This window comes from Thunnus thynnus, chromosome 22 (assembly GCF_963924715.1).
Source record: "Thunnus thynnus chromosome 22, fThuThy2.1, whole genome shotgun sequence".
In the NCBI taxonomy this organism is placed as follows: Eukaryota; Metazoa; Chordata; class Actinopteri; order Scombriformes; family Scombridae; genus Thunnus; species Thunnus thynnus.
The window spans coordinates 4,492,942-4,510,997 of record NC_089538.1 but is presented as its reverse complement, the minus strand read 5'-3'; the positions used below and the strand labels follow the sequence as shown (position 1 = coordinate 4,510,997).

Below are 18,056 nucleotides of genomic sequence, written 5' to 3'. Positions count from 1 at the left end.
GTCCTGTCCTTATTTTAATATTGTACAAGTAAAAAGCTGCCATTATACACATAGTGACTATAAGGAATACATTATTTCCACTATACTGTGCTAATAACTACAAAATATGTTCAAAATGTCGAGATAGAACAATACAAACTCCAGAGGGAAATTCCTGGCTCTGCTGTGTTCCCCAGCCAGCTGCTAACTAGCTAGTTGTTGGTCTGCTGTTTGGTGCAGGTACATAGAGTGAGTTTATCAGAGCTTTTCAACTGAAAACCAAAGTCTGCTGCTTTGTGACTGAACCAAAACAGTGATAAGTTGTGGGCTGTGAAACCAAAACAATGAGCTGAAAGATGCTAAAATGCTCAAAGGAACTGAGGGCATCTGTGGGGTCGGGTGATAATTCTCTATGGGTTCATCATCACCAGCAAGATCTTTCACATTACACAAAATATAAAGAATAATGATTATTGCTGCTTTAAGTGTTTTCTTTGATACTTCTGATATACTGTAGCTGTGGAAAATTTGGGAGCATCAAATCTTGCAAAATATCTAAAAAATATACTATACAAAAGAAAGGGAATCTGTCACTGCAGGGCAGAAGAGAAGAAAACATTTCTTTCTCTCTTTTTAAATTTGTGTAAGCTTCACAGTGAGGGCAGAGAGGGGAGGACATACTTCAATTGTGGCTATTTTTTATCTAGATTTTTTAATCTAATTTTTATTTCACTCCATTTTATTACTGTTATAGTTTTTAAATCTAGTTTATTTTATTGCATTTTCAAAAGTCTTATTTCTCGTGTACATTACTCTCAGATTGTTTCACTGTTTACCATCTACATTTCAGTCAGTTATTTAACCTGTATGAAAGGTTCTATACAATTGTATCAATAATGACTGATTGATGAAATAGAACCTCTAGCTGCCTTTGACTCTTCTAGAGGGAAGGGAACACTAGTTGTGGTTTTATACATTACAAAAATTCTCAGAAAAACCTCAAATGAAGATGATACCTTGCACCTATTATCTTGTGAGTGTGTGTAGATGCTTAAGAGATGAGTTTCAGTATTCAAAGGTGAATCGCTTTGAAAGGATGAAGCTTCTACTGAGCAGTTTGCTATTCGCCTCTCTACTTGCCTTCTCATCTTGGAGTAAGTAAAAACACAATTATTATGCAACTTTAACCTTCAAATCACCTCTGTTTAAAGCTGCATACATTGATGGTTTTTCATATTAACCGTGAATCATTACATATGATCAAAACCAGAGTATTTAGGGAATTGAAAAAGGATGATTGAGTCACACTATCTAAAGATTTTTCAAATCAAATTTTCAGGGTGTGATAATGGACTGGAGGTTTTCTTTGAAACCTCACATAACTTATATAAGCACTTCAAATGTACTGTTCACTCATCTTATCATACTGAAGTTATTGTGTGGATAATATAACTCTACAGATAAGAATCAAATAAAGAATTATAAATAATGTGGATATAAGTAAACATACCGAAAGACTATTTATTAAGTTCATTGCAATAAAAATGATTAATGATAAAAATAACTTGTTTGTTAGCCTATGTATAAACATACAAACAGATTATTGAGAATGTTCACAGGTTATTTGAGTCTAGATCAGGTGACAATTATAGAAGCAAACCTCATTTCAAAGCTCGGCATGGACGTATGACGCTAAAGCAGATTTGTATTTATTTACAGAGTAAAACTGTAATTATCTGGGTAGTGAATTAAAAGCTTGTTCAGCTATTTTCATTTTAAGAATATATACAGTATATATACAACATACTGTATAACTGATATGAACTTACTGAGTGTTCACTGTTACATAATTGAATTATTTATTACACATCACATTTAATTTTTGCACTTGTCACCTTCATACATTTCATACACTTCATTCCTTTGTCCATATTTCCTTTAGACTGTCAATATTTCATTTTAACTTTTACATTTCAAGACTATAACTATTCCATTCTGTACATAGATTTCAAATTTAAAATGCAAGTTAAATTAATTTTAATATTATTTTGTTTATTTCATTATTACTTTTGTTCTAATTTTATTCTTCTATGTTGCATTTGTGGGAACAAATGCCAAGACAAATTCTTTGTATGCTTGCATACTAAAATCAAAAATATTTAATAAATAATTATTGGTTTAATTTTCAGAAACTTTCAGGGATTGTGTTTTTATTTTTTGTTTGTTTGTTTTTTTGCTTTCCACACAATTTCTAGCAAAATGTTATTGAAATGTAATATCAGGGGTTTTTTGTTTGTTTTTTTGAGATGAGGGTGTTAACATAACACTTTTGGAACTGGAAGACATTGGTTTACTTTGTTACAATTTCTTGCTTATATTTCTGTGAAATGTTGTAGAGTGATTGGAAACATAAATAATGAATCAATCAAATGGCCATGTGTAATGTCTGTCTGCCTTTATAATGATAAAGCCACAAAGAAATGATCAGCCAACCCTGCAGCTCTACGGGGCTTTTTAAGCCTTTGGTTCAACCTCACTGCTTTTATCAACCTCATTTCTCAACTGCACACCAGCTCCTACCTCTACTGGAATGATGCAGTATAAACTAACCTGTATCACTCTGTCTCCTCATAGGTGTTTCATCAACAGGCACACTTGTTGTGACCCAGAGTCCTGATGTCTCTGTCATGGAGGGGGAGACGGTAAACATCACCTGCTGCTGGACAGAGATGTTTGAAAGAGTGGGAGTTAACTGGCTGAAAAATCAAACAAAAATTAAGAATAAAAATGGCATCATCTCAACAAATACATTTCAAGGATCTCTGCAGGAGGCCTGTAACTGTTCAACCTTGACCATTACAAACATCACAAGAGAGGATGAAGGGATATACTACTGCAAAGTGTCTGAAGAGATACCATTTTTAACTGAGGCTAAAGGAAAAGGTACTGTAATCACAGTTAAAAACAGAGAGAGAACAGATGAGAACACACATGACAACACAAAAGACAACACAGCTGACAGTAAGTGATTAAACATCCAACATACAAAGTGTTGCAGTGACAATGACTAGTTGAAAATCAACATGTATCATGTATCACTGCACTGCTGACATGTGTCTCTGTGCTTTCATTCTGACGTTTTGGACAAGTAGAATAATCTGCTGCATTTACTTACAGTTCGGTTCTTGAGTGCATGTTATTAAAATCAATGTTAAAAGCCATTTCGCCTTTAGGACAAATATCATCTTCATCCTTGTACAGGATTTACTGCATAAATGCAACGCTACATTATATAGGTTTTCAGTTAATTAATCAATGCATTTAAAACATAATTTATGAAGGAAGGTGTTACATTCCCATTTAAATGATCTTATTTAAAACAACTATTGTTAAAAATGATCATGAAATATTCCAATTAAGACAGATGTAAAATCTGTTTAAATATATTTAAACCATTTAAACCTTCAAATGGCTTCATCATCTACTGAAATTAACTGGCATCCTGTAAACTTTCCAAACAAGAAATGTAAAAATGTGATGAAAATGTGTAGCTAACCTAAAGACGGAACGACACATGTAAGCTCATATTCTGCATGATTTAAAGGCTGAAGGTAACATCAGAGGGATTGTAATTTCAGGTTCTTACTGGAAGGACGTGTTAATCTTTGTGCTGCGGTGTCTGTCCATCCTTACTCTTCTTCTGACCTTCCTCTTCTTCAACAACAGACTGACCAAGTCTCACCAAGACAAAACAGGTACAACACAACACTCAACTTCCTTATACAGTATATAAGACTTTTAAACCACACGTTAACAGCACGCATGGTATGTGATGACTGGTGGAGCTGATCGATGAGTGCGCTCATGTTTCAGCTGCTGCTGGAAGAAGAGAAGAAGACCAAGAGGAAGAGGAAAGAGATGAAAGGAAGATAGAAGCAAAGTGAAAGAAGATCTTTACTTACAGACATGTGACTGGTTTATTTTAAAGGAGTGTGTATTGTACGATTTGTATTTTGATTTGATACGATTTTTGATTTTCTTTATTTTCTCATATTTTATTGTTTGTATTTTGTTTTAATCAGTATCGTTGAAACATGTTAAACACAGAACAATTGTGCTCTGCCTGTATATTCACCAATAAAAAAATCATCACAAAAAAAGATACGTGAGTGGTATCAATCCTCTCATGTAACTCTCAGAAAGAAAGAGAATCAGCATATTTCCCAAAATGTCAATTATTCTTTTAATGGGGGAAATGTCCAGTTGGTGGAGCAGCAAACACTGGTTTGCTACGTAAAAGAGCTTTTACATTTCCAACAATTTGGAGACCAAATGAATTTGTCCTTCCGCAGATCAGCTGAAGCAACACAGATATACCTTCAAATGGAGAGGCTGATGTTTGACACGTCACTGATTTTGATCAAGGCTTTCAACCACACTGACCCCGTGTGCCACACTGGGACTTTATCTATTAAATCAGGTTGTTACTGATGTGTTCCTCACCTGTTGTTCCATTGCTCTTCTCATGTGACTCTGGGAAAGACAGTAAACAAGTGTAGTGTAGAAAAAACAGAAACATGTAAAGGTTGATGTGATGAAATACAATAATACAGAACATATGTGATTGTCTTTAATTCATCAGGAAGACCCCTACAATAATTGGTTCAGAGCATCCAGACCAAAATCCTTTTAGTAAGATTTATCACAGCATATAAACCATGTCTTCATGTATTTTAGTAAAGGGTCAAAAGTTTTTCACCTCATAACAACCAATCAGGCCCGCAGATATAAATGTTAGTCTGTCATTAATAAAATTTTCCTCCAAAGCAATAATCCATCCACTTAGGTCCAAACCTGCAGCCCATCTGTGAAAACTGCAGTCTACTGCAGTAATGGGAAACATCCAGGTGTGTATACAGTAGTACTCATCATGGATGAACACATTGCTTTTTCTCTGCTGAACTCTGATTCTCTCCCTGACTTATTTTGTCCTGCTGCGCCCTCAGCAGGTGGAGAACTGCTACAACATCCAGAGGGAGCTTTACCAAACATGCTCCTTAAGATCAGATCAACATTGTTCAGTACAACTTATTTTGGTAATATTTTGTTTTACAGGTCACTGCATTTATTCTAATTTCCTGGAAATATTCATAATAATTTGCAGATATGTAACTGTTACATTTTAGGAGATTTTGCAAAACATGTTGGTGCAATTATACAAATTATAAGAAAGATGGAAAAAAGTTGGTTCATATATGGAGGATTTATACAGTATGTTGTGGTAGAGACACGCCTCAGACTCCCCTAGTTTGTACTAACTGTGTCACTCCAAACAATCCTCATGTCACTCTCACCTGCCCACATTCACCATCCTCAACACTCATCAACAGCCTTCTGTTAGATGATGACTTCAGTTGCTGACTATTTACTGCTTGGAGCACATGCAGCTTTTATGGGGGAGAGTTCAGCTTTGATGCGATAAATGACCAATTAGGCACATTATTATTCTTATTCTTATTCTTCTTATTATTATTATTATGACACATTATTTTCCTACGTGATCATCCAGACACATCCAAATAAAGAGACATTCAAGACACATTGAAACAGAACATATATTAATATGAACAACCCAGTAATACAAAGACTGAAAGCAACTTTTATAGCAGACAGGTGAGACATGTAGAAAATGGATGCTCAGATTTCCATGGTTACTATGTTTGTCTTCAGGTGCATCATTTATTTACGATCATCATTCAAAAATACACAAAACCTAACGGTCAAGAATAGGTTTTCACAAGTCTCACTCAATGATTTGATGGACATGATCTCCTCTACTGAGGACTTCTCACTTCCTGACAAGGACTAAAGACTCACAGAGACTGACGAAAGCCACAAAACAAACTTCCATCATGGAAAATGTGAGATTCGAAAACTTTGAAAGTCTGGGATCAGACAAATTTCCAAAATGTCAAAAACAGCACATTATGTTAGTGAATGTTTTGGGACACATTTAGACCGACTGTACAGACTTATTGATCTCATTTACATCACAGGAACTTGGCTGTTAAGTTCCCATCAAATGGGACTGATTTACAGTTTCACTCTGACTTCAACTTCAAATTTAAAGTTCAAGTTTTATTGTCCTTGAATTAAAATTCTGGTAACACTTTATTTTATCTTATTATTCCTTTAATTGTCTAACAATTTACAGGAAATTTTGGATGTAGTTTGCAGGAATTTAATGGTTCATTTCTAGGACGTTTTTCCGAAAGGGTTTTGCAGTTTCTTACAAATAATTAGAAAAATTGGAGATACGTGTTGAACTGGTTTAGCTGGTAAGTAGAAGACTGCTGCCACTATTGGTCTTTTTCTACAGACTTCAACCACATGCAGCTCCCACTCCCACCTACAACCTTTGGCACAAATCCTAGTGCAAGCTGCTTTCCCAGCAATGAAGACCAGCACCATGAAGACCAAGATCAGCACCATGAAGACCAAGACCAGCACTATGAAGACCAAGACCAGTACTATGAAGACCAAGACCAGCACTATGAAGATCAAGACCAGCACTATGACAACCAGCACCAGGTGGCTTTATTCTTCGCAAATTTCACCCCTGTTGTTTTCTATTTCAGGTCCTCTTGTTGATTTGGGTATCTTCCTGTCAACTTTTTCTCCTGCAGTAAAGTTTCTCACTCTGCTTTATGTGATGTCACGTGTCTTCCTCAGGACAAACCTGTCCTATAATTGGTTATCGTCAATGGATCTGCCAAAGCATCATCAAACAGACCCAAAACTGTGTTAGAAGGCCATGAAGAAACAGAGGTAAGACACATTTGAAACATTTATAAGATGAGCAGAAAGTCATAACATACATCTGCTGAATCTATTTCCCTGGTTTGTTGTTTTTCTTCCATGGAAGGTTGGAGCATGAAAAAGGACACCTTTACAAATGTTTCTGCGGTTTTAAAGTGAAGAATTTGATTTTTGTTCCTTGTGAATTTTTATTTTTGGAACTTTGACTCTTCTTTGGTTTTATGTTGCAGGTCACATTAATACTTCTATTATCTCTTCCTCCTCCAGGAAACTATATTCACAGCTCCGTCAAGGCATTGTGGAGTCTGACTTCATTAAACGTTTAAGCTGTGTAAACAACAAATCATCAGTTGACAGAACCAGCAGAACTGATAAACCTGATCTAGATGTTTAATTAAATCAACATTAGAATCTCTTAAAATAAGTTGACACAGTAGAGTAAAGAAAAAGACTGTAACTGGCTGCCTTTGAGTTTTCTCAACTTCTACAATTTGACAGTAATGAGTTCAACATTCAAGATGTCAAGGTTTGCATAGAAAAACAACAAGTTTTTACAGTTGGTTACTCCCATTGTGATTTCTCTATACTGAGTTAACTTTAACCAACATGCATGAAAAACTCTTGTTCCACAACATATGTCTCAACAATAAATAAGAAAACGTTGTCACTCGTAACATATTGATCTCAAAAACAGCAACACTACAGGAGAGCTGCAGGTTCAATCTACAGCAGTGCTATTCAACACTTCTTCTGCACTTGACCTCAAGTTCTCATCCATATCACACCTCATGTCCTCTCTTCTAATGCACCTGCGAAAGATTCTTTTTGCATCCCTGCAAATCTTCTGCAGATACTGTATATCCAGACACTTCCACCCTCTCGACTGAAATTCAATAAAGCTTTGCTGGTTCACACAATTCTTGGTTGTACAACAAGTATTTTCTAAAGATAAACCCAATGGAGGGTCTGTGAGTCACAACACTTCTTTGTAGGACTTTAGTGCCTCCTAGTGGTGATACCAAAATAACCACCAACAACAACCTGTGACCATGGATCTGACTGGTTGATGGACACAGAGCAACAAACTCACAACAAACTCATTAATCAAGCAACAAGTGAACTTAACCAACTTCCACCAGGACTGTCTATGATTTCTACAAACAAACACTCGCGCCTTCAAAATGATTTGAAAGATGGTACAATCACATCAAAACTACATAAATAGTGGCTCTAACCAGTGATGGGAAAAGTATTCAGATTCTTTACTAAAGTAAAAGTAAAAAGTAACAAGTAAAAATACTCAATTCCTGAATTCAAAATGTTAGTGAAGTGAAAGTACAGAGGTATCATCAGCCACATGTACTTAAAGTATCATTTAGCAGAAGGACTTCTTTAAAAGTGCAATATTATTACAATATATAATATTATTTGTTTTTATCACTATATCACTCCTACAAATACACGTCAAAACATTTTAATGTTTTAGTTTGTCAATGTGGAGCCAATTTTAGATACTTTATACACTACTGGGTAGATTAGTAGTAATGGTACTACATCATATTGTATAAATGTATAATTTGATTTTTAATAATAATTTACTTTATGCAAGTATAAGTGGAAAATACAAGTAGTGGAGTAAATAGTTAAGGGGAGTAAACAACATAAATCCCTCTGAAATGTAGTGTAGTAGAACTTTACAGCAGCATGAAATGGAAAATAAAAGTACCTCAAAATTGTACTTAAGTGCAGAACTTGAGTAAATGTACATAGTTACATTCCACCACTGGCTCTAACCAAAGTAAATCAACAAAATACAGTGTATGACTATAGGTTACACTTATTGGATGCTCAAATGCTGATAATGAACGTACTATAAAAATACATCAGGTGAACTGAGGACTGAGTTTAGTGTTAGAAATGGAGTCTATGTTGAAAAAACACAGTCTATGAGAATAAAACCTTGTCATCATTATAATCTCAATACATTTATTTCTTAAAAGAAATACTGACTGTTCCAATGCTTCTCTCCTCAGTATCTATTTAGTTAGTAACCTACTGTATGTCAGTATTTTGAGTATAATAAAAGAGGATCTTTGTCAAGCAGAAGAGCAGAATGTCTTTTTTCAAACTCTTTCATGAGAATTATATTAAACAGACAGAAAGTCATCACCTTCTTTCTTAAAGAGGAAGGAACAGAAATGGTGGTTTTTCACACTTGATGCCCAGTATGTTTCTGTTGTGTGTGTGTGTGTTCATGTGTGAGCGTATGCTAGGAGGGACTTGCAGCAGATGTGAAGAGATGAGTGTCAGTCGTCAGAGGTGAATCATTGTGGAAAGATGAAGCTTCTACTGAGCTGTCTGCTTCTGGCTTCGCTCTGTGATCTCTCATCTTGGAGTAAGTAGAAATACAGACATTCTGCTTCTGTTGTGCAAGAATAAAACGACGACAGGTTTTTGTAATTATTGTCTTTACCGACTGAATATCAGAATATCAGAATGCAGTAGTGCGTGTTATAGCCTGCCAACAAAAGTAGTTTAAAATATGACTCCAATGAATAAATGCGTGTTGGTTCTTCTCATATACATATATATATATATATATATATATGTATGTATGTATGTATGTATGTATGTATGTATGTGTGTGTGTATATATATATATATATATATATATATATATATATATACGTTTCTATGGTTTGATACTCCCTTTTTACACTGAAAAATGTTTTTTGTACAGTCACTTTCAGAGCAGTATTAATATTCACCTTAAAGAGAAATGAAAACCTGTGATGTGATGTGATGTTTCAGCACTTTACGGGATGTTGACAACTTTACCCACAATACAGATTGAATCACATATCCTGTTGTTGAAAAGAGCCAAAAACATATTACTCACTACGTTTAGCTTCTGTAGTGATGCAATTTGTACAGTCTTGTGATAAATTACCAAATCATTTATCTCTCTTTACTGTCTCTTTACAGGTGTTTCATCAACAGGCATACTTGATGTGAGCCAGACTGCTAATGTCTCTGTCGTGGAGGGGGGGACGGTAAACATCACCTGCTGCTGGACAGGGACGTTTGAAAGAGTTGAAAGAGTGAGAGTTAACTGGCTGAAAAATCAAACAGAAATAAAGAATAAAATTAGAACAAATACATCTCAAGGATGTCAGCAGAAGAAGGCCTGTAACTGTTCAACCTTGACCTTTACAAATATCACAAGAGAGGATGAAGGGAAATACTACTGCAAGGTGAATGTGGAGATACCATTTTTCACTGAGGCTAAAGGAAATGGTACTGTCATCAAAGTTGAAGACAGAGACATAAAGAACAAAACAGAAGAAGGTAGGTGACAAAACATTAGAAACTTGTGTGTTGCAATAAGAGTTTACTAGTATATTGATTTTACAGTGGACGGGGCTTTTATTGAAGTGTATTCAGAATGGGATGAAGTCTGTTCAGAAAACAACTTATATGACCTCAGTCAAACCTTATTTGCTTGTTATACAAATATAAACTATAAGATTCATGCACAAATTGGATTGTATGTAAGAAGCATTCACTATCTTGATCTCATAATTGACATATTTGTGTTTTTTCTCACAAGGGAGTCCTTCATCTTTTACCAGCAATTCACTTCCCCTGATCATTACCCTGGCTGTAGTGGCTCCAATGCTGCTCCTCACTCTCATCTGTGTCTGCATTCTGCGAAGGAAACAAGGTACAAATAAAAATGCAGCATTATTATTCAAGTATCAGACACTTATCATTTCCCTACTTACCTCTCGTGGGTATCGGGTCATGCAGCTAATTCTGCCTCAGCTTGCCTGAGTCTTCTGCCTCCACCCAAATACACTGGAGGTGAAAGTTAGCGCATTGAAAAATATTTCTTCAGCAGGAAATGGTTTCATGAATGTTCAAAGTTCATCTGTGTGAGTAACTTGGAAATGTTTTTTGAAAGAGATAGCAATAGTTTAGATTGTAATTAATGCAATTTAATGTAATTCATGTAATTATTTTTAATGTAATTTTCAATGCTGTGAGTGCAAAAAAAATCTATTCACCTTCAATTTATTGAGGTTGCAGCAGAAAACTCAGAGACGGACATCTCAAAACATGTGCTAAACCCCCCAAAATATCTGCATGACTAGATACAGTAACACTGGTAATGTTAGTGAGAAAATATATTTTTTCATGTCTTTCTTTCATTTCTGCAAGGACACATAGCAGAGGATAGTAGCTCATTATAGAGCTAGATATAGATATAGAGCTAGATATAGATACACTGTCAAACACCAAAGTAGCTTCTACTACAGTTACCGTTGTGAAATCCACGTTGTGTAACGTCCTGTAAAACTGAAACAAAACCTGACATTTAAAAAAAATAAAAAATAGCCTCCGTTTCAAACAAGAACCTGCGTATTGCGGCTGATAAGAATTCTTTGAAAGTGAAGGTGAGAAGCAGATTGACACAAGAAGCCTCTGAGTTACCCAAAAGTTCAGAGAGAGATTGGATAGTCGCCAGCTTTAACAGCTTCATAGTGTGAAACACTGAAAAGCCAATAGCAAAAACAAGAATTAGTAGAAGCAAAAAAGAAGAAGTTGTAAAGACTTAAAAGAAGAGAAAATGTAGACGACACAGTTACAGGATGAAATCATGAGCCACAGTGTGTTTTAAGCAACTTTAAGATTCAGAGATACATTTTAGCAAACCTAACAGTTCTATAAACCAACAAGAACAGTCAGTTGTCTTAAATTTAAACTGAGGAGTAAATAAAAGCAATTGATAAATACTAAACCTTACTGTGCTTTAAAGATGACCAACAGGCTCTTCAAATGAATTCTTAAACCCACATTAACTGATTTTTAAGAAGTTGTAAACCCAACACGAACATGTTAGTTTATATAGTTGGTATTGCAAATGTGTTAGCAAATGTTTGCATATTTACACATCCATCAGATCATCCATCAGAGCAACATTTGCTTTCAAGAGTCTTTAGAGTCGTGTTTCTGGTGACCTTTTGAATATATGTCCAATATTCACTCTCCTTTTAGCTCTGTTTCAGTGTCTACTTTACAGTCTCTACTACTACTGAGGCAAATATCGGGCTACTTAGCCACTAAATGCACCATGTTTACCCGTTAAGTGCTCTGATTGCTGCTTTTATGTATTTTTTTATACAGCTTAGGCTTCATTTTACAGAAGCGCATTGCGTTCAACAAAAAAAAAAATTTTGGAGTCCTTATCTCATAATTATGACTAAATTTCTCATAATTATGACTTAAGTATCTCATAATTATGACTTAAATATCTTATAATTATGACTTACTATCCCATAATTATATGACCTACTATCGCATAATTATGATTTAAGTATCCCATAATTATGACTTACTATCTTATAATTACGCAATGCGCTTCTGCATCATTTTTCCCAACAATTCTAATTCTATTCTTATTCTAATTGGTGTGTGTGTGTGTTTCATGGGTTCAGCGATAGCAGCCAGGGTGATCTACGAGGTTCCGCACTTTGACTCTGAGGTGGCAGACATGGACAAACACAGCACCAGCTCCTCCAAAGGCTCCTCTCAGTGGGTGAGTCCAATATCAGACTGAAGAAAAAATATTAATATGATAGCATCATATTAATAACAACGATACAATAACAACAAACATGATCCTGATTCCCTTTTGTTCAGTGTGGTGAAAGACAAGTCAAATAGTGTGAAAACTGATCATGCTGTCCAATATACTGCACAATGAGTGACCAGAAAAATACTTTTACGATGTAATACATTGCCTTATATACAATACAACAGCCATGCAAGTAATGATATATTATTTAAAAATTATGTTTCAAGACTGTACTTTGTGGTGTTGTTGTGTTAGACTAAATTACAGTATATTCTAAAATGTTTTGTCCACATAACTCACACACATGAAAGTGCAAAAGCATATGAAACACCATACAATACACTACAATCCAGTACAATAACATTACAAGCTACAGCCTTGATACGCTGTCAGAAACAATGAAATAGTATGTTTCACAAACTGCAGTGATTTAAGCTGCAACTTGGAGTGCTGAGAAATTATTATGAAATATAACTGACATCCTGTTTCTGATTAATAGTGTCTGTTGCTCACGCCTACTCAGTTTTTTACTGTGCACATCAGTAAAGGTCTAATCATAATATTGACCTTTAAGCAGAACAAACCATCAGCACAATGTGTAATTGCATTTTTAAAAAAAATCTCTCTGTCTTTCTCAGTGTCAGGTGCCGGTGTATGAATCCTTCGATTACTTTGAACACACGGACAAGAAACAAAGCGAATAAGGATCTGCAGGGAATCTCATCTCCCAGTATTTTCTATTTTTACTTTTCTGCATGTATATAATGTACATTCACTTCATTTTCTTTTCCTGCATTTATATAAAAGATTTTATACACATGTAAATATTTTATTTCTCATCCATCTTTGTGTGATTGTTTCATTTTCAAGTTCATTCTAAGTATAACAAAGTTTGAATGCATTTATAGACATTGTTATTTGTGTCAGACTTTATTGAGCTGCTTTTGTTTTGACTTAACATTCTTCCAGCTAGTCAGTGGTCCACATGCAAACAAAGATGCAGGTTTCACAATGACTTCAGATCATGATAAAGATGCAGAGTGGAAACTGTGGTTTTACGGGGTCGCTGCATAATAGGCCAATGACAGGAAGTGGAAATAGTGCTTGTGAGAGCCAAGGTAGATTCTCCCTGACCTTTTTGTGTGCATTTTCAGCACACAAAACTGCCACAGACTATCTAAATGGCTCAATCTCTTACTGTAAATTCATTTTGCTGAGACCATATTTTACCAGCATTATCTTACATTATTCATCTCTCTACATGTGCTCTGCATCTCAGGTTATGAGTTCATTTTCTAAAATTTCCTGAGACCCCATTTGTGAAACATGCCAGTACTGTTGAGAGCAGAAAAAAGTTAAACTTCAAAGTTAGTGAGGATGCTAACACACACGTTGGAGAGCTGATGTTTTTGTTCCTCACATTAATGGACTGCACCATGCTATGGGCATCTGTTTGCCATGTGTTCATCAAACAAAAAGGGTGTGTAATTCAGATTAGGGCAAACGTTTTGGTCTAATACATTAGCATACAGTATGTTTAATAATTGTACTCAACTAGCATCCCAAAATACAGAAATAGTTAAACTGTAGCTTCTAAGGCTAGTAGATGAGTTAGCATATGTCAGCGTTGTGGGATGTGTTAACTAATTACAGAAATAGTCCCATTTGTGACCACTTTGACCATGTTTAACTTAGATGTCTGACATCATAACAATAAAAAAAATGACAGAAATACACAAAAAGCATAATATGTCCCCTTTAAAGGAAAATGTGAGAATATGTTCTTCTCATCTGTGTAAGGTAGTAGGACAGGCTGGCCTGTACAATATGTGAAAATGTTTAAATGCAGTTTTCAACACTAACATTTTATCATTTTGGGTAGACACTAGACATCTGTGAAATCCTGAAAATACCTTTGTAGATACAACCTGCTGCTGGCTAACAGCTAAAACAAAATTATATTTTAATTTTTCCCCAAAGATTTCCGTAGGGATCGTTATGTGTGAGCAATGTGTGGACCATATTATTCTTCTGCCAATGCTGAGTGTGTCCTTTGTTTGCTTTCAATAATGCTAGCTGTATTGTATGCTAAATTGTTAGCTCATACACTGGACAGAAATGTAGCGCAACAGATGATTTTAGTGTCACGTTTCCACAGCATAATCCATCCAGGGTTTAGGTCATATTATGAAAATAAGGTATTTATTAACTGATAAGATAAGAACTACTGTACCAGCCTAATGGGCGCCTATTGATTACCAAGGAGTTAATACAGAAACACTTGACCCAATGAGTCAGCTAGTTTCAGAAAGACACTCCTTTGCTCATAAGAACAAACTAAACTTGTATACCACAGCACAGTATAGTACCCGCCAGTATACTGTATACTCACGGACATAACTTGCAAAAGGTGTTAACCACCACATGATGTGAATGTGACGGTTCCTTTCTCACACTTTCACACTGTGAGAAGTGTAATCTGTATAGGAATTACAGGACAAAATTCTTTTAGATTTCTTGGCAAGTAGAGTCTTTCTTGACAATACAGCTGGTGTGTAGGGCTCAAGAAACTGAGTTTAAAGCTGTCAGTGCTGTCAACAAGTGTCTCATTGATGAACATACTGCAGGAGTTGTTTTAAAGTTGACTTCAACATCATAAAAGATGACTCAGGTACTCAAACTCATTGTTTTAGGCTGCTGAATGGTGGTACAACATGTTAAGTCATTCTCCACATTACTTATATTATTGTGCACCTATACGATGTGTGTGATCTGAATGATTTATGAACTAATAAGTCATGGAATCCAACTGTTTAAATGCATCCCGCAGTAATATATTGTAGCTGAAAAATGTAGGGCCTTTCATAATGTTTCTCATTGTTTTTCACATAAACTTTTGCAGCCCTATACTTTGACGGGGTGCTGTTTCCAGGAAACAAGGCCAGACCAAGGCAGGCTACCAGCAACAAAAGAAAAATGCAAGCAGACATGGACACAACAAGTTTTGTGGTTCAAGTTCACCTCTGCACAGCAGCATAGACGACCACCAACCGCAGCTGATGCAGCATCACTGGGTTTAAATGTGTTTCAGTATCATCTAGTGATGATACACAGCGCAGAGTTTATAACTCGCACAAATAAAATCATGGTTTGCCTTATCTCAGTGAAACGAATCTCAGAGTCACCTGCCTGTATGGTTTGGTTAATGAAAAGACCTCACCTTAAATTAATAAATGGCTAGCTGCATATGGTCTATGAGGTAATATGTACACTGGGCGTAGTTGGACTGAGGTTGTGTTGACACAGTTGGAGCCAACACCTATATCAAACACTTAAACTGGTATTACCTGGCCTTTAGAGTCTTGTCTTATCACTGGTCCCAAACCCATTTTACAAAAAAGTATAAAAGGAGTCAGCTCTCTCCTCTTCCACTCCTGACACATCTTCGGCTCTGTTGACCGGTGTTGGCCTTCTGTTTTCCTCTTTACCGTATCAACCACCTCTCAAGCAGCAACCATGACCCAGCTAGAGACAGCCATGGCCCTCCTGATGAAGACCTTTGATACCTATGCTGCTGGCGAGGGCAGTAAGGACTCCCTAACCAACAATGAGGTCAAGACTTTGCTGGAGAAGGAGCTGCCTGGAATGCTCAAGGTACTGTACACCACTGGGGAGGGTAATAACTGTGCTGACCAGGTAGCAAACTGTACCGAGACCTAGCACATCATGCTCACACTAATATTCATTCACTGAATTTACTATATGCTGCATAGCGCAAGCTACAGAGAGTGTTCAGATACTAAACAGGCAACAATACTGAAAATGTACAATTAAAGAAAATGTATTTTTCATTTTTTTTAGCTGATTCTATGCATCATAATGCCCGTTTACCAGATTTAACAGATGCTGAAAGGGCCATTTTCATTTTGTATTTAACTATTACATTTATGCCCCAGAAATACGTTAGATAACATTGTGCTGCATATAAAAATTTACACAATAAACACATAATAGTTAATAATAATTTTTGAACAATCCCAGGCCCCACCTCTGTGCAGCTCATCATGCAAACCTACAACCAAACAACTTTAAACATGATAAACAGTTTGCAGCTGTGCATTTTTGGATACTTTGTCAAAGTAGATTTTGTGTGCACTTGAATAAATACACTCTTGATACTAAAAGTTGACTAAACATGGCTGGAAAAAAAGTGTTTGGGCAAGGCACTTATTTAAAAAAAAAGAACTTTTTATATAATGAAGCTTTGTAATAAACTACAACAGTTTGATGGTATTTTGTTGGTCTGTGCAGGCAGCAAAGAACCCAGGTGAGGTGGACAAGCTGCTGAAAGGTCTGGACTTTAACGGAGACTCTACAGTTGACTTCAACGAGTTTGTGGTGCTGGTAGCTGCTCTCACCTGCGCCTGCCACAACCGCATGTGCAAGAAGTGAGCAGTACGGCTGCACCATTGGGTGTGGGCCAGACAGCGCCAACAATGAAATAAAACCCCTGTACTGACTGTTTTCTGTAACAACTGAATAAAATGGTTTATTTACCTATACATGGTTGTCAAGTATTGTGTGACTAATATGAAATAAAAAGCAGTAAGATGTTTTTTAACCATTCATAATGGGCCACATAGAGCAGTATGGTAAGGAAGCTTAAATATAAATGCAAAGAAAAATGCTGATTGTGCTTTATGAAATAGAATAAGTTACTACATCGCATCCACACATTTGGATTTCTACAGCAATGTGAGAAAACACTCAAAATTCAAGCTTGAACCAAAGCTGGTTTTAGTTCCTTAAAACGTGGTTCCTGAGAATGTTTGGAGAATTTCTCACAGGTTTTTCTCATGAGACACAAAAACATGAGGAAAAAAAGACTGAAATGAAAATGAACAGCAGCACGACAATATTGAGATGAAGGGAAGGAATGTAAATGTAACAACTAATAACTAAGAGCATCAATAACTGAAAAACATTAAAAGATATGAACATATAACTAATTAGACAGTAATTTTGTTTTTGCATGCTACTGTGGTAAAAAATATTGTGCAATGGTCTGATGGAAAAAGTGTGAAATCAATGGTCACATTTTACGTTTGAGGCTTTCAATGAGTTCCTATACATGGTCAGATAGCCTCACTCAAGTTACAACAGTCACAAGACTTCCTGCCTAACTAGGGCAACAGGGTGTGCGTATGAAATAAAGAGTACTCAATGTACTATGCCTTCTCAGACCTCTCTGTTGGCAGGTAATAATCTTGTAACTAAAGGATTTCATGTTTTAACGTCACCAGGAGGATTTGACGAGATGCCTCTTTTTGTTGAGGAAATACATCCACAGTTGCTCTGATGAAACCATTTCAAGCTTCAAACTAAATGATTTTGGACATTTTGTAGGTACAAGGGTTTCAACCAACAGCTGAATGGAACATTCTCATCGTCGGCACTTGCACAATAATAGGCAAGTGGTCAGAGCGGTGGTTTTGCGTCTCATGCAGCAATGTCAGCAACATACAGAGCATGTCAGCACGTCACAAACAGCGTCTTGTAAACATGTTCGTGGTCACATGCAGGGCTATTTCAAGAACAACAGGATCTTTTCCACCACAAC

At 36.0% G+C, this 18,056-nt stretch overlaps 2 protein-coding genes across 2 annotated transcripts; both read left to right on the top strand.

The window, feature by feature from the left end:
• The first annotated feature begins 9,021 nt into the window (after positions 1-9,021).
• Positions 9,022-13,279, top strand: LOC137174592 (uncharacterized). The gene is made up of 5 exons (XM_067579981.1): positions 9,022-9,193; positions 9,784-10,146; positions 10,409-10,522; positions 12,297-12,397; positions 13,075-13,279. Exons 1-5 carry the CDS (start codon positions 9,136-9,138, stop codon positions 13,138-13,140), a joined length of 702 nt encoding a protein of 233 aa, XP_067436082.1. The 5' UTR covers positions 9,022-9,135; the 3' UTR covers positions 13,141-13,279.
• A 2,527-nt stretch (positions 13,280-15,806) lies between these two features.
• Positions 15,807-16,998, top strand: LOC137174593 (protein S100-P-like). Its single transcript, XM_067579983.1, has 2 exons — positions 15,807-16,090; positions 16,748-16,998. Exons 1-2 carry the CDS (start codon positions 15,953-15,955, stop codon positions 16,886-16,888), a joined length of 279 nt encoding a protein of 92 aa, XP_067436084.1. The 5' UTR covers positions 15,807-15,952; the 3' UTR covers positions 16,889-16,998.
• Positions 16,999-18,056: the final 1,058 nt, after the last annotated feature.

Coding starts and splice junctions, on each gene's coding strand:
- LOC137174593 (XM_067579983.1), top strand. CDS start 15,953: ATGACCCAGCTAGAGACAGCCATGGCCCTCCTGATGAAGACCTTTGAT. Junction 16,091..16,747: donor AGCTGCCTGGAATGCTCAAG/GTACTGTACACC, acceptor TGGTCTGTGCAG/GCAGCAAAGAACCCAGGTGA.
- LOC137174592 (XM_067579981.1), top strand. CDS start 9,136: ATGAAGCTTCTACTGAGCTGTCTGCTTCTGGCTTCGCTCTGTGATCTC. Junction 9,194..9,783: donor CTGTGATCTCTCATCTTGGA/GTAAGTAGAAAT, acceptor GTCTCTTTACAG/GTGTTTCATCAACAGGCATA. Junction 12,398..13,074: donor CCAAAGGCTCCTCTCAGTGG/GTGAGTCCAATA, acceptor TGTCTTTCTCAG/TGTCAGGTGCCGGTGTATGA.